Source organism: Phacochoerus africanus, chromosome 8 (genome assembly GCF_016906955.1).
Source record: "Phacochoerus africanus isolate WHEZ1 chromosome 8, ROS_Pafr_v1, whole genome shotgun sequence".
NCBI lineage: Eukaryota > Metazoa > Chordata > Mammalia > Artiodactyla > Suidae > Phacochoerus > Phacochoerus africanus.
The window spans coordinates 128,815,650-128,836,101 of record NC_062551.1 but is presented as its reverse complement, the minus strand read 5'-3'; the positions used below and the strand labels follow the sequence as shown (position 1 = coordinate 128,836,101).

At 35.6% G+C, this 20,452-nt stretch overlaps 1 protein-coding gene across 1 annotated transcript in view; it reads left to right on the top strand.

Annotated features, from left to right (window-relative positions):
- The window catches only part of SPATA1 (spermatogenesis associated 1), a 46,122-nt gene that overhangs the window by 21,740 nt on the left and 3,930 nt on the right, over positions 1-20,452 (top strand). The window contains exons 7-13 of the mRNA XM_047794217.1: positions 1,600-1,714; positions 2,647-2,704; positions 7,983-8,094; positions 8,969-9,094; positions 13,668-13,846; positions 17,571-17,669; positions 19,535-19,622. Of these exons, the coding sequence (XP_047650173.1) occupies positions 1,600-1,714; positions 2,647-2,704; positions 7,983-8,094; positions 8,969-9,094; positions 13,668-13,846; positions 17,571-17,669; positions 19,535-19,621 (776 nt within the window). The 3' untranslated portion in view covers position 19,622. The remainder of the gene's footprint in view (positions 1-1,599; positions 1,715-2,646; positions 2,705-7,982; positions 8,095-8,968; positions 9,095-13,667; positions 13,847-17,570; positions 17,670-19,534; positions 19,623-20,452) is intronic.

Genomic DNA, 20,452 nt, shown 5'->3' with positions numbered 1-20,452 from the left:
AAAGCTAAAAAATTTTGTAGGCAATGGGAAGCCATCTGCATTTTTTAACAGGAGTGGTATGGTTGGATTTCAGTTCTAGAGAAACAATGTAGGTGACAGTATGGAGACGTTAAAGATCTGAACTAGGAAATGCAGTAGAAGAGAAATAAGAACTTGAAGCCTCGAGACTGCTAAGGATTGGACAATTTGCTGAAAGTGCTTTATATGCACGCTGCCATTTTGGAGATAAGGAAACTGAAGTGAGAAAAATATCTGAAGTCACACCTGTTGTACTAATGCCAGGACCTGAACTCGTGTGTGTTTGCCTGATGCTTTACAACATTGTACTAGAGTAATACTGAACTTTTCACTATTGCCAAAAATGTTATATACATTAGTACTTTGTCTGCAGGTGCCATTTGCTTTGTTTAAATTCCATGTTCTTTGCCAGGCAAAGATCTCACAGTTCAAAACAATTCTCTCAGTTATCACTTCCCTTTCTGTGAATCTGTAACATTTTATATGTATATTTACTATAGGACTCTAAACACTACCTTTTTTTTCATAACCGCATAGGCCTGCCTTCTTTTTTTTATTCAATTGCATAGATATTGAATGGTGCATTGCATCATGCTCTACACTGTTACTAGCAATAAGAGATACATGTCCTATATTCTTATCAAAATAAGAATCTAGTAACTCAGAATCTACAGAGTTATGTCTTGTTTCTTTTATTAGGCAGGTGAGAGGAGTGGTATTTTACTATAAGCTTTTAACGGCTAACATACCTATCTTTTGTTCATTTTGCCTTAAATTTATTTTTAGAAAATTCCTATTTGTTGTCCTTAAATGACTAAGTCCAGGGGCCGATAGGAAATAAGTGGTAGCAGCCAGACTAAAACTAAACCAATATGGGCTTCATATTGCAAAATATTGTGGCAACTCTTGTAAAAATGATTTTTCAAATACTAGTATCACAATTTTTTATGAATTAAAAAAATTGATTTCTCTAAGGGAAAAAAAAAAATCTGTGTAACACTGCCGGGTCCATGGATCTTTTGTTCATATAGATCATGTGGAACATGAATGTTAACATGTTTTAAAGAAAATCTGTGGTTTTCTTATATGGAGAAATTCTGTTAACGTGAAGGGAGATTTTATAAATGGAAATATATATGAAATAACTAATGACATTATATGCTCTGTATTTATACCAGTGCTTTCCAGAGAAGGATCCTCAGAATACAAATTTAAAAGATGCTTTTGTCAAAAGCTTTCTGAAGACAACTAAGTTTGAATAAAACCCAACTTACCCCCTCTTGCAGATTCACATTGTACATAAAAACAGAGAAATCCTGCAATTGGGCTATATGTGTTGGCAGGTGAAGGGGGCTTGTCTTCTTGTTAGGGTCGTTTATAATCCAATTTTTCCTGAACTGAATTTATCAAAGAATTCTCCTTTAGCATAAACTTGAAATTCAGTTTGGAAATAGTAAAGTTCATGTAGATTCTGAAACATGGGACAAATATATAGATATTATGTAAATATAAAGACAATTTTTATTTTTGTATTTCTTAATATTATGAACTTTATTTGCTATGGATGGACATCAACATCAGCTGGGGGAAAAGCCGCTCCAAATGACAATCAGACTAGAAAAAATCAGATTGGAAATTCTGAATTGCCAGGATCACCAGAAGATTCAGATAATGATTATTTTAGTGGCAAAACAAGGTAATTAATATGGATGTGTTGTTTTGTCTTGCTTTGTCTTTTTAGGGTTGCACCTGTGGCATACGGAGGTTCCCAGACTGGGGATCCAATTGGATCTATAGCTGCTGGCCTATACCACAGCCACAGCAACTCCAGATCCTTAATCCACTAAGCAAGGCCAGGGATCGAACCTGCATGCTCATGGATACTAGTTGGGTTCGTTAACTGTTGAGCCATGACAGGAACTCGGATGTTGATTCTACATGTCATGATCTAAACTATAAGAAAAAGAGTGAGATATCCAGGGTACTGGCCTAAAGACTTCTAATTAAAACAAAGATGTGAGTGAAATTAGTGACATTTTTAATTAAAATTACCTTGATTTTGATCTTTAATATAATGAAGAATCATTTATTGCTTAAATTTATTGTTGTAATCCTTTTGCCGTCAGGTGCAACCTAATGACAGAAAACTTCTGTGTTTATTTGCCTTTCTTAGAACTAATTTTTCTGCCTTTATTAGATTCTTGATTATGAGTAAACTAATGATTAGGCTTGAGTTTCACATTGGTATCATTTCGTTCAAAATTATAGTACTTAGACCACAGTTTTGCATATAGTCTTTTGAAGTTAAGATAAGGAATTTTATACAGTTATTCACAAAAGAATGATGAATAAAGTATGTTTACAAAATTTCCAGTTAGTGTACCTTGCTGTAGACATTAGACTATGATTTGAATTTAGCTAGAATATAATGAAATATTATTTTATAACTCATATTAAATGTAGTTTATGTTAATCATTAATGAGTTTGAAAGGTAATAGTGATTTCAAGCTGATTTAAAATTTTTAATGTATTTATAGAATATCAAATAGAAAATAAAAAGCATGAAAAGTTAATATTCTTGGAATCCTTTTTTTAATATGACTTTCAAACCTTTCATTCCCTTTAAGTCAGTTTCTTTGGAAAAATGAAGATGATAGAGTTAATATTAAAAGAGAGTACAATCAGGTATGATTTTTAAATTTTTGTTTAAATGTAGTATTGCACCATAGTAATTTTTTTTTTTTTTGTCTTTTTAGGGCCACACTTGTAGCATATGGAAGTTCCCAGGCTAGTGGTCAAATTGGAGCTGTAGCCACTGGCCTGTACCACAGCCACAGTAATGTGGGATCCAAGCTGCATCTGCAACCTACACCACAGCTCATGGCAATGCCAGATTCTTAACCCACTGAGCAAGGCCAGGGATCAAACCCGCGTCTTCATGGCTACTAGTTGGGTTCATTAACCACTGAGCCACAACGGGAACTCCAGCACCATAGTATTTATACTGAAGTTAAAATGAAACTACAGATTAAAATGTGTAAGTTTTCTAATTTTACATATTAGAAGGGGGAGAGAAAGCTCAAGAAAATTCAGGATTCAGTGGCATTTCTGGGCATTTCACAGTCTGGGACATGTTGAGGTCTGCCCTTTAAGGCAAAGCCAGGATTTTGTATTTTGGCCCAGCTACCATGGGGAATAAGTCACTTGATGGACCTGTTTGGAATTTGGAGATAACTTCATTTGGATGCATGGCTCCATTTTTTTTTTTTTTTTTTAATCAAGTGATCTAAAGGACTTGAGTGGGCCCAAAGCAAGAGAATGCTCACCAGGTGATCCAAGAAGCATAGCAAGCAGAGCTGCCAGTTGTGTGCTAACAATCATCTGGTCCAGTGATGCTTGATATGCAGTAGACAGGGTTGCTAAATGGAGTCTGAGACTAGTCCTGGCAGAAGAATCACAGCTTAGAGCCCTTGAGTTTTAGAGCAAAGGCATGCCATCTTCAGCAAATAATTGTTTTATTGTTGCTGGATACTAACAAAACATGGTGTTTTACACCTTAAAATTCTTCTGTGGGTGCTTAATGCTATTTCACTGTGATTGGGATAAAGTTGATCATATTTTTATGTTTTATGGACTCCATTTCCTGGATTTAGGATAGTAGCTTAAAATCCCCTGTTATTTGTGTATTATTGTTTATCCTCACATCTCCTGTGTTTTTTATTTAGTTGCATTTCTATGTATTATTTGGCACAAAGGTATTCTTATGTGAATATTAATGTTATCACTTTTGCATTATAAAGTGCCCTTCTTGACTCTTAATGTGCTTTTTGGCTTGAATTCTCCCTTAGTGCATATTGAGATACTAACCTCTCCTTTTTTTTTTTGTTTGCATTTATCTGGTATACCCCTTTCTTTTTTCCCCACTTTTTTAAAGCTTCTCTGAATTGTTTTTTGTTTGAGGTGTGTCTTTAATAGACAGCCTAGAGTTGGGTTTTGCTTTGTGAGTCAGTCCAAAAGTCAGTTGCATTTAGTAGATGAGTTATTTCCATTTATGTTATTAATAGGGCTAATATATTTGACCTGAGATGTGTCATTTTACTATATATTATAGTTATTGTGTATTATTCTGTGGTTTATTTGCACTCCCCTTGCCCAGGTCCTGGTATTTAGAAAGCTTGAATCTTTGTTCTAGTGTTTGTTTACCTTTGTACTAGTACAAATTTACGCTGGTATTCCTAGCCTTCCTTTTTCTTTTTTTAAAATTTATGCTTCTGATTTTGATTTGTCACCTCTGAAATCATCCTCTGATTGCTGCCTTTGTATTCAAGGCATTTGAAAAATTACCTTCCCCCTCTTTTCTCTTCTCATATACTTTTTTTTTTTTTTTTATCTTTTTAGGGCCACACTTGCAGCATATGGAAGTTCTCATGTTAGAGGTCGAATCAGAGCTACAGCTGCCAGCCTACACCACAGCCACAGCAATGTAGGACCCGAGCCACGTCTGCGACCTACACCACAGCTCATGAAAATGCTAGATCCTTAACCCACTGAGCGAGGCCAGAGATCGAATCCGCAACCTCGTGGTTCCTAGTCGGATTCATTTCTGCTGTGCCACAATGGGAACTCCCGCTACCAGTTCTTTTAAACAATATTTTTCAGTTATTTCCTAGTTGGGTTAAGCTATGCTTATGAGAAAAGCTCTGGAGTCCCCATTGTGGCGCAGCAGAAACAAATCTGACTAGGAACCATGAGGTTGCAGGTTTGATCCCTGGCCTCGCTCAGTGGGTTAAGGATCCAGTGTTGCTGTGAGCTGTAGTGTACGTCGCAGTTGCAGCTCGGATCTGATGTTGCTGTGGCTGTAGTGTAGGCCAGCAGCTATAGCTCCAATTAGACTCCTACACTGGGAACCTCCATATGTCGCAGGTATGGCCCTAAAAAGCAAAAAACAAAAAGAAAAAGAAAAGATCCTAGGTACAATATACCCTTACTTCTACTATTAAAACTTTGTCTGGAGTAGGAATAGGCAAACAAGGCCTGTAGCCTATTTTGTCAGGCCTGAGACCTAAAAATGTTTTCTACATTTTTAAAAAGTTGAAAAAAATTAATTGTGACAAATACCATATGTGGCCAAAAAAAACCTAAATTATTTACTCTGAGGCCTTTTTACAGAGTTTGCTCATCCCAGTTTTAGATCTTAATACTTAAAGGATAGCTTGATTGGCTGTAACATCCTTGACTTAGGCAATTTTTCCTTGAGTGTTTGAAATATTGCTCTACCGATATCTTGATTTATACATTACCACTAAGAACTGTGATGCCGAACTGGTTTTATTTTCTTTGTAAACTGACTTGGGTATTCTTATCAGTAAGACCAGAGGATTCCTTTAATGTGTAGTAATTTTATTAGGCTATGTTGCAGTTAAGAGCTCTAGACCTGGTTTTTCTGAGTGGGCCTTTCCAGTATGAAAACCAAGACTTCTTTTATTTCAAGAAATTAAAATTCTAGAAAATAATTGAAATAGCAGATCTATTCCATGGTTTTATTTTTTTTCAGGGACCTTGATTAATCTTATCTTAGCTGTTCTTTTATCGCTATTACTTTCTCTCTGATCTAGTTTACTATTTTCTTTGTGTTTCGTATCCTTTGTTCCTTTTATTTATCTCCTCTGTTATCCTTACTGTATTTTTGGTCATTTCATTTCTTTTTGGAGTACCTGCTATTCATTTCTGAGACAGTTCTGTTTTTTCTTTCTTTAGTTTTGGTCAGTTCCCATTGTATATCTTCCTATTGTTTTTTTCATTTTTATTCTGAGTTTCTAAATTTGTAATGTGTGATGTTCATTAATACCTAAAAATGCTTTGATTTAATTTAATATATGTTGGGAATCTTGTCAGTTTTTTCCCTGCTTCTTGGCTGCTGGTTTTGTTTTGTTTGTTTTCTCAATTTTGAGGGTTTTCAACAAGTAGCTTTGTCTAGAAGCTAGATTATTTTATAGATATTGTCTGTGTTTGTTTGTTTGGGATTTTTATGTATCAGTAACAGGTGCTGGTGTTCTGGTGGTTTATTCTAGTTTGTAGATGAGGAGTGCCCTCTTCTGTTGTTATAATGAAATGCAGTTATTTATTTGTTTTTAAATAAATGGAACATTTAGGGGAACTGGTCTTTTCTCTTTGCATTCTTTCCTACAAATTTACCAGAGCTCTTATCTGGACCACTTTCTTTTCTCTTACCACCAAGCCCCAAAGAAACATCTCTTGCTTCCAAAGCATTTTCCTCTCACCCAGTAGCTATGTTTTCCATTAATTACCACCTCTGGCACCCTACATTTTAACAGGCCCTCTCTTTTAGATTCCTCATAGAAATAACTCTGATTTACCAATTCATACCCTTATTCTCAGTATTCCTCCACTACATGCAGGACCTTCTCCTTTAAGACTAACTTGTGGTTGATGTTTACTGTGTTATCTGTGTATAGTGCTGTCTAATGCATAGTCCCCTCATATCTGACTCAGCTCAGATATGAGCTTCTGAGCACACTCTGCTGGTCTAGGGGGTTTATTTCCCCACGTACATGTAAATTAAAAGATTCTATGTTGCAGTCATAAATTATGGGTGATTTTATTTGCTTTCTTTTTATAGTAGTTGAGGGTGTGTGTGGAGAGATTCTAATTTAAGGTGGTTGCCATTATCCTATGGGAATTTGACCTTATAAAAATAAGAAAAATGCAATAAACCAGAAAAAAAAGACTAATAAAACTAACAAAGTAGGGGCAAGAGCTTAATGAAGATAAAGGTGGAAAGTAAAAAGTTATATAAGTAACAAGCCTAGTAGAATAGAAAACAACTTAAGATCTATAAATGGTAGTAGGAGAAACATCAATATTGGTAGGCTTGAGGTATTTTATAAGAAAGCGTGGAAACAGAAAAATTAGGTGAGGTGAAGGCAATGTAACACAAATATGGAGGTGGTAAAATATGTGAGAATAAAATATATGCTAAAATTTGAAAATATGGTAGGATCTCTAATTTTCTAAGCAGATAAAAAAGATCAAATTGGTTCAAGATGAAAAAAAATCAGTAGCCATCTGAGTAACATTTTAAAATTATCATAATGTAATGGAAATCAGAAATCTTGGAAGGAAATTATGTTTAGAAAGAAATATGGGAGTTCCCGTCGTGGCGCAGTGGTTAACTGAATCTGACTAGGAACCATGAGGTTGCGGGTTCGGTCCCTGCCCTTGCTCAATGGGTTAACGATCCGGCGTTGCCATGAGCTGTGGTGTAGGTTGCAGACGCGGCTCGGATCCCGCGTTGCTGTGGCTCTGACATAGGCTGGTGGCTACAGCTCCGATTAGACCCCTAGCCTAGGAACCTCCATATGCCGTGGGAGCGGCCCAAGAAATAGCAAAAAGACATTAAAAAAATTTTAAAAAAAAGAAAGAAATATAGATTCTTTGTTTTTCTTTTAAAATTTTAAGTTTGAATCTCCTGTGTATAATGTCCAAGTATAGTGGAATGGCGAAAGTAGAGACAAGAGAGGGTCTTTTTTTTTTTTTTTTTTGTCTTTTTGCCTTTTCTGCGGCTGCTCCCATGGCATATGGAGGTTCCCAGGCCAGGGGTTGAATCGGAGCTGCAGCCGTCAGCCTACGCCAGAGCCTGTGGGATCCGAGCTGCGTCTGCGACCTATACCACATCTCATGGCAATGCCGGATCCTTAACCCACTGAGGAAGGGCAGGGACCGAACCCGCAACCTCATGGTTCCTAGTCGGATTCTTTAACCACTGTGCCACAATGGGAACTCCAAGAGAGGGTCATATTTATAAAGACAGATTTGGGAGTTTACCACTATGTAATTAAAAATAAGAATGCATTGCTATGGTGCACTATCAAATGTTTACAGACAGATGAAAAATAATGAGTCACCCTACCAGATCTTACTGATTTTGCTATTTGCTTAACAGCTAGGTAAAATTGAGAGCATCACCCTGCCAAATCTTACTGATTTTCCTTCAGTTCCTTGTCAACCTGCTTGTTCTCCAGGAACAACTGATAGATCTTTATTACAGATCGAGAGTAAGTATGATGATACCATAGTACTGATGTAAGTACAGGTGATCCTGTGAGGTAAAGTTAAATAATGTTAATGTGCAGTTAATTGTTTAATAGGTACAGAGTTTCAGTTTGGGAAGATAGTTTTGGAGATGAAGGGTGGTGATGGTTGCAAAACATTGTGAATATACACAGTGCCATTGAACTATACATTTATTTCTTTATTTATGTAGCCCCACCCATGGCATGTTTAAGTTCCTGGGCCAGGGATTGAACCAGAGCCATAGCAGCAACCCAAGCTGCTGCAATGATAAGGCCAGGTCCTTAACCCACTGCACCAGAAGAGAACTCCAAACTTTAAATTTAAATATAGTTAAAAGACTAAATTATATATATTTTACCACAAAAACTTAAGTTATTTTAAATTATAGTCAAGTATATGACTATCTCGTTGATTACTGCATTTGTGTGTCACTAATATTATTTCTATTTATATGTATGTATACTTGAAAACATGCATTTTTTCAGTGTAAGATTTAAGTACATTAAGTTTGGGCCCAATATAAATTTACCTAAAGAATTAAACCGGGAAGTATAACTACATGAGTTTTACCTAGTTTTTATACATGTTTTTATACGTTTTATACATGAATGTAGAAGAAACATACTGTGATGTTTACACATATATAAATCCCCTATATATAACTCTTAGATACTGAAACAGTTCCTCAGTGTTTTCCATAGAGCCGAATGCTGTACTGCAGACAGAAAAACAGAGTTTGGAGTAGATTTTATACTTGCTGTTTTTGGCACATTTTAGTTTTATACTCTTTTTTAGTATATGAACTTATCTTTTAGCTTAAAAAGATATTGATGACTATGGGTCAAAATCTTTTAGGAAAGAAGATTATTGAGCAAATGAAACAAGTAAAGGAAGAAAGAAGATATCTGGAAAGAATTGGAGAAGAACTAATAAAAAAAGTTGAAAGGCTATTTGAACAAAGCAAATTAAAACAATATCATGGTAAAATTTATTATCTTTTATCACTATAAAGGGAATTCAAATTTTACAGAATTTATGTTTTGGAATAAGTGATAAAGTGATAATAATTACTTACTGTTATACTTTAAGTGGTACACTATTGATATAAATTCACTATAAGAAAGATGAAATCATTATTCAGCTCTGTTTTATATGATAAATGCAACATGCTTTTTATTAAAATTCAATTATTTTTAAAATGGATATTTGTTTATTCATTTTAACATTTATTAAATGAGTATTAAGTACCTACTGAATTTAGTCACTGTTGTAGGGGCTGGGGAGATGCTAATAGGCCAATGCAACCTTGTCCCTGCCTCCAGTCCACTGGGGCAATGATGATCCAGTTAAGGAGTAGTGATACCTCCTGATGACTGCTGTGATAAAGGAATGTCAAGTTCTATACATAGGAATAGAGAGGAGGAACACTAAAATAGATGGAAGAGATCAAGAAAGGCTTCTAGGAAAAGTGGTAGAAATAGTAGAAATTGAAGTGTGCCTGCTCTTGGGTGCAGGCCTTCCAGTATTCTTTTCAAGCCTCTGCCACCTGTATCGTCTTTTTTTTTTAATTACTCAATGAATTTTATTACATTTATAGCTGTACAACAATCATCACAACTAAATTTTACAGCATTTCCATCCCAAACCCTCAGTGCATCCACCCACCCCCCAAACTGTCTCCTTTGGAAACCATAAGTTTTTCAAAATCTGAGTCGGTATCTGTTCTGCAAAGAAGTTCAGTCTGTCCTTTTTTCAGATTCCACAATGTCAGTGAAAGCATTTGATGTTGGTATCTCATTGTCTGATTGACTTTACTTAGCATAATTTCTAGATCCATTCATGTTGTTAAAAATGCCGGGATTTCGTTTCCATTAATGGTTGAGTAACATTCCATTGTGTATATGTACCACATCTTCTTGATCCACTCCTCTGTGGATGGACATTTAGGTTGTTTCCATGTCTTGGCTATTGAAAATAGTGCTGCAGTGAACACTGGAGTACATGTGTCTTTTCAAGGAGGCATGGTTTTCTCTAGATAGATGCCCAGGAGTGGTATTGCTGGATCAAATGGTAGTTCAATTTTTAGTTTTCTGAGGCATCTCCATACTATTTTCTGCAGTGGTTATACCAATTTACATTCCCACCAACAGTGTCATAGGGTTCCCTTTGCTCCACACCCTCTCCAGTATTTATTGTTTGTAGACCTTTTGATGATGGCCATTCTGGCTGGTGTAAGGTGGTACCTCATAGTGGTTTTGATTTGCATTTCTCTAATAATGAATGATACATCTTTTCATGTTTTTTTTTTTTTTTTTTTTTGGCCATCTGTATGTCTTCTTTGGAGAACAGTCTGTTTAGATCTTCTGCCTGTTTTTTGGTATTGAGCTACAGAAGGTATTTATAAATTTTGGAGATTAATCCCTTGTCTCTTCATTGCAGATATTTTCTCCCATTCTATGGGTTGTCTTCTCATTCTGTTCAGGGTTTCCTTTGCTGTGCAGAAACTTTTAAGTTTAATTAAGTCCCATTTGTTTATTTTTGTTTTCACTGTCATTAGTCTGAGATGGATCTGAGAAGATGTTGCTGTCATTTATGTTAGAGAGTGTTTGGTATAGGTCTTCCTCTAAGATTTTATAATCTGCTCTTATATCTAGGTTTTTAATCCATTTTGAGTTTATTTTTGTGTGTGGCATTAGGAAGTGTTCTAATTTCATTCTTTTCCATGTGGCTGTCCAGTTTTCCCAGCACCACTTGTTGAACAGGCTGTCTTTTCTCCATTGTATATTCTTGCCTCCTTTGTCATAGATTAGTTGGCTGTAGGTGTGTGGGTTGAATTCTGGGCTTTCTATCGTGTTCCACAGATCTATATTTCTGTCTTTGTGTCCGTACCATACAGTTTTGATGACTGTAACTTTGTAGTATAATCTGAAGTCAGGGAGCCTGATTCCTCCAGCTCCATTTTTCTTTCTCAGGATGGCTTTGGCTATTCCGGGTCTTTTGTGCTTCCAAACAAACTTTAAAATATTTTGTTTGAGTTCTGTAAAAAATGTCCTTGGTAATTTGATGGGGATTGCATTGAATCTGTAGATTGCCTTTGGTAGTATAGTCATGTTGGTAATATTGACTCTTCCAGTCCAAGAGCATGGTATGTCTTTCCATCTGTTTGTGTCATCTTTGATTCTTTCATCAATGTGTTATACTTTTCAGAGTACAGGTCTTTTGTCTCTTCAGGTAGGATTATTCCTAAGTATTTTATTCTTTTTGATGTAATGGAAAATCAGATTGCTTCCCCAATTTCTCTTTCTGATCTTTCATTACTAGTGTATAGAAATGCAGTCGAAGGGAAGCAATCCCATTTACCATTGCATCCAAAAGAATAAAATACTGTACTCTGAAAAGTATAAGATGCTGATGAAAGAAATCAAAGATGACGCAAATAGATGGAAAGACATACCATGCTCGTGGATTGGAAGAGTTAATATTATCAAAATGACTATACTACCTAAGGCAATATACAGATTCAATGCAATCCCTATCAAGTTACCAAGGACATTTTTTACAGAACTTAAACAAAACATTTTAAAGTTTGTTTGGTGTAGGTTGCAGTTGCAGCTTGGATGTGCATTGCTATCTATGGCTGTGGCGTAGGCTGGCAGCTACAGCTCTAATTCAACCTCTAGCCTGGAAAGCTCCATGTGCCTAGAGTACGGCCCTAAAAAGACAAACTAATTAAAGAGTGCTATAAAGAGTGATGGAGCAGAAGAGATGTTTTAGCTAGTGTTTCCAAGGAAGGCTTCTCTAAGGAGATTATCACTAATATCTGATTAATAAAATGGCAAGCATGTAAAGAGATGGGGGGAAAGAGTCAGAAAAGGAGGAGCACTGAAAGTCAAGGTACAGGAAGTTCCTATTGTGGCTTTGCAGGTTAGGAACCCAACTAGTATCCATGAGGATGCACTTTTGATCACTGGTCTCGCTCAGTGGGTTATGGGTCCAGCGTTGTGACTCAGATCCCACGTTGCGGTGGCTGTGGAATAAGCTGGCAACTCCAGCTCTGATTCGACCCCTGGTCTGGGAACTTCCATATGCCACGGGTGTGGCCCTAAAAAGAAAGAAGAAAGTCAAGGTACGGAGATAGAAATAAGAATTGCGGACCAATGTGGTTGGAGTGTGATAACTAAGGAGGATTGTAGAGGGAGAAAATCATAAGGTCATCAAGGAACAGACAGACCAATTCAAGGAGCTTGGGTTTTATTACAAGTAAGGTGGGATGGCATCAGAGGATTTTTAAACTAGGGACTTACATCATTTTTTAAATATTTTGCAAAGATCAGAATGACTACAATACTGGATATCTTGTAGAGGGCCAAGAATGGAAGCAGAGAAACTATTAGAAAGACAAGGGTGTTGCCTAGGGATGTACCACTGAAGAAGGGAGAATGTGCCAGATGCTTCAAGTATTTTGACATTGGTTCCAGCAGAACTTGCTCAGGGATTGGACATAAGGCTGAGGGAAGTAGTTAAAATCTTCAGTGAAAGTTCCATATGCTTTTGTGTTTTTTAATTAAATTGCCTTATAACAGAATTTTAAAACTTGATGTTTTCCTTTTTTAAATTTTTTTTCCTTTTTTTAATAATCTTAAACATAAGCATATTCTGGTATATTAGCATGCAGTTTGTATTTCTAAATAAACATAAATTGGTTTATGTTTAGAATCTCATTGGTGGCAAAATGATTCCCTAAACTGGCAGAGTTTAATTTCTAATTTTCTCAACTGGAAGTCTCAGGTTTAAGAAATTCTGCCCTACTTGAGCTTGGGGATATGTTTGGAATAATTTTGATAAGTGATAAAACAGAATCAACTAATTTCACAAAACAATTCTTTGGGGCTGAAAAAATAAGGAAAATCTGAAAAAATATATTTTGCCTTTTTCTTTCATAGCTTTAATTATGTAAAAGTGAATTCAAATAAGATTATGGATAAAGGTAATAAAATATATGCATTTTGCTATAGGTAGTATTTTGAAGAAAGATTTTCTTTTCTTTTTTTTTCTTTTTTTTTTTTTTGCCATTTCTTGGGCTGCTCCCACGGCATATGGAGGTTCCCAGGCTAGGGGTCGAATCAGAGCTGTAGCCACCGGCCTACACCAGAGCCACAGCAACGCGGGATCTGAGCCGTGTCTGCAACCTACACCACAGCTCACGGCAACGCTGGATCCTTAACCCACTAAGTAAGTCCAGGGAGCGAACCCGCAACCTCATGGTTCCTAGTCGGTTTCGTTAACCACTGAGCCACGACGGGAACTCCTTGAAGAAGGATTTTCTTCAAAATGACAAGCTTCAAGAAGAACTTGGTTTGGGTTCCTAGATTTATCACTATTTTACTATATTTGTAGGCTAGTCCTGGTATTATCCAATAAACATTTTGCTCTTAGCTCTCATTTCCTCAGCATATAAGAGAGGAAAGAGAGGGGAAAGGAATGTTTTAAAATAACTCTAGGGTCCTTCTCAGGTTGAACAGTTTAATCAAACTATAACCTTTGCTTTTTATAGCCTGTGATGTTTGGAAGAAAAAGTACTTTGAAACAAAGAAAGTTACAGCATCATTGGAGGAAGTTTTAACAAAACTTCGAGAAGATTTGGAACTTTACTATAAAAAGTTGCTCATGCAGCTTGAAGCCAGGGAGATCAAGATGATACCAAAGAATCTGGCAAACATCACAGACTCTAAGGTACTAATAAATAGTTCACATTCTTTTTTTTTTAAAGATGCCTTTTTTTTTTTTGTCTTTTTGTCTTTTTAGGGCTGCACCTGCAGCATGTGGAGGTTCCCAGGCTAGGGGTCTAATCAGAGCTGTAGCTGCTGGCCCCTATGCCAGAGCCACAGCAACACGGGATCCGAGCAACATCTGCAACCTACACCACAGCTCTTGGCAACGCCAGATCCTTAACCCACTGAGCGAGGCCAAGGATCGAACCCACAACCTCATGGTTCTTAGTTGGATTCGTTTCTGCTGCGCCACAATGGGAACTCCAAAGGTGCCTATTTTTTTAATTAAAGTATAGTTGATTTACAGTGTTGTGCCAATTTCTGTTACATAAATGTGTGTGTGTATATGTATATATGTATATGTATATATAAACACACACATTCCCTTTCTTATATTATCTTCCCTCATGGTCTATCCCAAGAGACTGGATATAGTTTGCTGTGCTATATATATATAGTAGGACTTCATTGCTTGTTCATTCTAAACATAATAGTTTGCATCTACTAACCCCAAACTCCCAGTCTACCCCATTCCCTCCCCTCTCCCACTTGGAAACTCCAAGTCTGTTCTCCATTTACATTATGTTAGAGAAGTTCTATTTAAAATACATGCTTTGTATTAAAAATAGAGTTGTTATATGATCCAGCAATCCCACTCCTGGGCATATACCCAGACAAAACTATAATTTGAAAAGATACATGAACCCCTATGTTATGACAGCACTATTTACAACAGCCAAGACATAGAAACAACCTAAAAGGTCATTAACAGATGAATGGATCAAGAAGATGTAGTACACACACACACTGGAATATTACTTAGTCATTAAAAAGAATGAAATGATGCCATTCGCAGCAACATGGATGGGCCTGGAGATTATCATACTAAATAAGTCAGGCAGAGAAAAACAAATACCATATGGTATCACTTATATGTAGAATCTAAAATACAACACAAATCAGCATGTCTACAAAACAAAAGCAGACTCGGAGATAAAGAGAACAGACTTGTGGTTTACTAAAGGGAATGAGGGGGTAGCAAGGGAAGGATTAGGAGTTTAGGATTAGTAGAAGCAATTATTACATTTATAAGATGGATAAACAAGAGGATTGTACCATATAGCACAGAGAACTCTATTCAATATCATGTAATAGACCATAGTGGAAAAGAATATGAAAAAGAATGTATAACTGAACCACTTTGCTATATAGCAGAAATTAGGACAACATTGTAAATCGACTACTTCAATAATTTTTTAAATTAGAACAAAAAAATAAGATACATGCTTTGTAATTGTTAGTGTTATATCTTGGATATTTTGGGCTACAGGTAACAAAACTTTAGCTTAATCTGGCTTAATAAATAAATTCATGATCTCAGGTAATGATTGCTGAGGAGATAAAATCAGCAGTTTAATTATGTCTTTAAGGGCCTAAGTGCTTCTGATATTTCCTCCCTATTATTTTCAGTGTTGGCTGCATTCTAAGAGTGTTTTTCCTCATGGTAGCAACAGAGATGCGAATGGCAAGTAGGGGTACATGCCTCCAAAACAAGAGACAGCCTCTCCCAGACACATGGGATATATAAAACCTTACCTTTAGCCAGGTTGCCGATCAATCAGGCCTACCCTAGATTGATCAGAGTTATCAGGGAATGCTGTATGTTGTCCTAGAAAATTAGGATCTACCTCTGTGCCAGGGGAAAGGGTTACCTTCAGATTCTATGAGAAAGAGAGATGTACCTGATGCAGTGTGGTGGGGGAGTAATAGTGATCCCTTTTCTTTCATCACTTTTTCTTTTCTTTCAGTTGGGGTTGGGGAGGGCAGTTTGATAACAACCACAGAATCTAAAGGTAATTATATTCCAAAGAAATTATTAACTTACATTAAATTTTGATCATTTTTTTGAGATAGTCTTGAATCTTGACAGATGAGAGACTTGAAGTTTATTTTTTGATTAATTCCGCCATATAACTAAGCAACAAATTCCAGAGGCTGTTTATCAGTTTAATTTTTGTTGGTTGATCCCCACTTATCCAAAAAAGGTTTTATGTTAATTTGATTGAGCATAGATTTAACTTTAAGTATGATGAAATATTAAAAATTTACTGTTTTCCCCAGTTTTTGGCATATGTATGTATCGTGAAGTGGAGACCACAATAAGTTTAGTTAATATTGTGAAATGGATACCATAATCGATTTAGTTAACATCCATCACCTCACATAGTTTTTTGGGTTTTTTTTTTTTTATCTTTTTGCCTTTTCTTGAGCTGCTCCCGTGGCATATGGAGGTTCCCAGGCTAGGGTTCTAATCAGAGCCATAGACTCTGGCCTACACCAGAGCCACAGCAACGCGGGATCCAAGCCGCGTCTGCAACCTACACCACAGCTCACGGCAACGCCGGATCCTTAACTCACTGAGCAAGGCCAGGGATCGAACCCTCAACCTCATGGTTCCTAGTCGATTCGTTAACCACTGAGCCACGACAACTCCATTAAACAGATTTTCTTATAAAATACAGTATTTTGTTACTAAATTTGTGTGTGTTTATATTCTGATTTTTTTTCTGGCATATTTTTACAGAAAAAAAATTATAAATATTAAAAAATAATTTTATATGTCCAAGCTCTTGATTTTTAATTATATACCCTTAATACTTTTGGTCTCTGAATCCACATCATGTGCAGGAATGCCAAGTACAATAAAGTACTTTAATTTTTGCAAAAGAAGTTAGAAATTTCTGTATGATTAATTCTGCATAAGTAACTTTTAGTAAATGGGTCTTGATTCATGGTAGCAGATATTGGAAATGGTCTTAAAATGTAATGGATTTTGTAAAGCATGTTGAACCATTCTGTGACACTTGAAACTGAAGTCCCAGTAGATGCAGAAGATCTTCTGGCCCAGATGTCAGACACTTTTTGAAATGGAAGAACATTTATAGTTATTTCTTTTTTCAACCTTCATCCCCTCAAATTTCTATTTTTTTAAAGTAATTTCTTCATGAGAGAAACAAATGTTTTTAAGATCAACTGTAGTGGCCTTGTGTTATTTATTGCAATGAAGCTTATAACTTGCATTTCTGGATGTTTTCTCATTTCATTAAGACAAAAAGTTAAGTGAAAAATGTCATATAGTTGCAGAAAATCATTAGCAAAATTATTGGTTTGTGAAAAGCCAACTTGGCATTCTCTTAAACTGGAGATTGTTTTTTCATTTTTTTAAAGTTTTATTGAAGTATGGTTGATTTACAGTGTTGTGCCATTTTCTCATTATTAAATATTTTAAAGTAATTCTAATTTGATTAATAGATTATGCCAATAAAACATTATGCCAATTTCAAAAGCCTTGCTAAGTGTCTAAAACCTACTATATTCCTCTCATAGTAATAGTTGTTGATTTTTTTTGGTACTAATTTAATGGTAACTTTTACAAATAGATATTTATTTTTATAATACATGAAAACGGTAGTAAAAAAGAAAGGGAAGTGGTCCCTAAAACATAGGAAATCAACAGTTGAATAGTAATTTACTCCAAAGAAATAAGTTTAATTTTATGGAATAGGTTATTTTCATGATTTGTTTTTTTTCATATTTGATATCACTTTGTAGTTTATATTTGCCATGATTAAAATTAAAAATGAATAGATGTTATATAAAATAACATCTTTTTATGACTCATACAGAATTACCTTATCATCCAGATTACTGAGGTACAGCATGCTATTGACCAACTTAAGAGAAAACTGGCTACTGACAAAATGAGACTTATAATAGAAATTAAGGTACTTTGCGTTTCCCCTAATAAGATTATAACATTTATCTTGAAATAAAATATTTTGGTGTATTAACTTTGGGTGTAAATACCACAAAAGCAGGAAGGACTATCTGTCTTAAATTATCACCTTAACAAAAAAAGAACATGCATGGAAAAGGAAAAAAAAAGAATAATAATGAAATCCTATGAAAAGATTCATAACAAGGCCAAAGTAAAATTTAGTAAAATGTTACTAAGAAATAAAGGAAAAGGACCTGTGAATCAGCCTAGTCGCCATAAAATTTTTTTTTATTTTTTTTATTTTTTTATTTTCCCACTGTACAGCAAGGGGGTCAGGTTATCCTTACATGTTTACATTACAATTACATTTTTCCCCCAGCCTTTCTTCTGTTGCAACATGAGTATCTAGACAAAGTTCTCAATGCTATTCAGCAGGATCTCCTTGTAAATCTATTCTAAGTTGTGTCTGATAAGCCCAAGCTCCCGATCCTTCCCATTCCCTCCCCCTCCCATCAGGCAGCCACAAGTCTCTTCTCCAAGTCCATGATTTTCTTTTCTAAGGAGATGTTCATTTGTTCATTTGTATATGAGTAATTTTCATATATTAGAGTCATTCATAAATAAGTCTGAGAAACCACTGAGCTCTCTGAGCTCCCATTTGATTTTAATTTTCCCCCCTCTTGAGTATTTATTTCTGATTATTTTCATATATATAAAATATGAATGCTCTCGATTCACCTCTTTACCAGAAGTAGCTTTATGACACAGAATAATGACCCCTCTCTAGAACTGGCACTGTCCAAAATACAACTTTCTGTGATGATGCATATGTTCTATACCTGCCCTGTATGATATGGTAGCCACTAGCCACATAAGGATGTTGAGCACTTGAAATGTAGCTTATTGTGTGACTGAGGAGTTGATTTTTAGATTTAATTTTAGTTCATCTCAATTTAAATAGTTACATGTGGCAAATGGCTGGTGGACAGCCCAATCTAGATTCTTTCCACTAGCAGCATTCTCAAGGCTGAAACCTTGGTTCAGCACATAGAAGCTTAAAACTTAAAAATATAGAAAAGGAAAAAAGGCAAAGGACAATTTTAAACAAAAAAGGAGTTACTTAACAATCTTACACAGTTTGCACTCAAAAAAATAATTTCATTCAGTGAACAAAAACTCCCGTGTATCAAAAAAATGGAGAGAAATCCAGTGCAGAAACTTGTCCACTGAAGGCTATTTGGTGGGTAAAGGGGAGAAATAAAATATCCCTAAGGCCTTCAATATGACTCTCACAATATTCTTCTTCCAGAACACATACACATTAGTGTATCAGAGGGGTTAATATACTTTGAAGAGTGTTTGCCAGTATAAACGTTACTATATTTTTTTTACTTATTTGGTTTCTAACAGCTGGGAATTAAGGGATTTTTTGTAATTATTTTTAGGGAGCAGAGTTTTTGTTTTTTTGTTTGTTTACGATTTTCTTTATACATTGAGAACAGATTTTTTTTTTTTTTTTTTTGCTTTTTAGGGCTGCACCCATGGGCATATGGAAGTTCCCAGGCTAGGGGTCAAATTGGAGCTACAGCTGCTTGCGTACACCACAGCCATAGCAACACAGGATCCGAGCCACATCTGTGACCTTCGCCACAGCTCACAGCAATGCCAGATCCTTAACCCACTGAGCAAGGCCAGGGATTATTCAAAAGGACTTCTGACATACATTTACTGTAGTAATCCAGTGGGAGTGAAGGTGCTAAAGGCAAATGAGAGCAGCAGTGAAAGCCATTATAATAATCCTTATAGGACGATTATATAATTTTAGAAAGGTAACATGAAAGTTCATTTTTTAAAGGCAATTCTTGTTTATAGATGAGAAAACAAGCAGTTTCAGATTTACGCACATTGAAAGCTGAACTGACACAGAAGAAGTTTAATACGTCTTTACAATCTCAATAAGGTATGTTAATTGTTAATTTAAAATTTTTATTTGTCAAAAAATTTAAATACTTGTACAGATTTAACCATTATTCTCCTTGACAATGACATATAAGTTTTATGTCTTTTTTCTTGTGGATATTATACAGTGTTTCAGGAAATATTAGATGTACGAAAGCAAAATGATGGCTACTTGGTTATTTTGGATGGTTTCAAATGTATTACTTTTAGAGTACTATATTTTAGCATTTTCATATTCAAGTAGCTTTAAAATATAATAGTGTAACTAAAATGAAAAATCATATATTTTAGTAAGTATGGATCTTTCATCCACAGGTAAGTACAGATTAGTACTTCAGATTTAAATTTTTTATAAATTTATTTTAAAAATACAAAAGGCATTAGTAATTCAGCAAATACTCTGGAAAATGGTTGGGTTTACTCTGCCATAAATAATTAAGTAAGAAATGAAATATTTGCATATGAGATGACTAATACATTAGTACAGTTTGGAGGAAAGGAAATGTGCAGGGAAGGTAGGACTTTTGTAAGTCCAGAGTCCAAGGACACAGATTTTTAATCTAAGTATTTATGGGAACTAATACAAATGCAACGCAATATTCTTCTTAATTGTCTTGAGAAAGGAAACAGAGACTTTGCACATTTATTTATTTATCTATTGCTTTTTTTAGGGCCATATCCACGGCATGTGGAGGTTCCTGGGCTACGGGTTGAATCAGAGCTATAGCTGCCAGCCTACGCCACAGCCACAGCAATGCCGGATCCTTAGCCCACTGAGCAAGGCCAGGGATCAAACCCGCAACCTCATGGCTCCTAGTCACATTCGTTTCT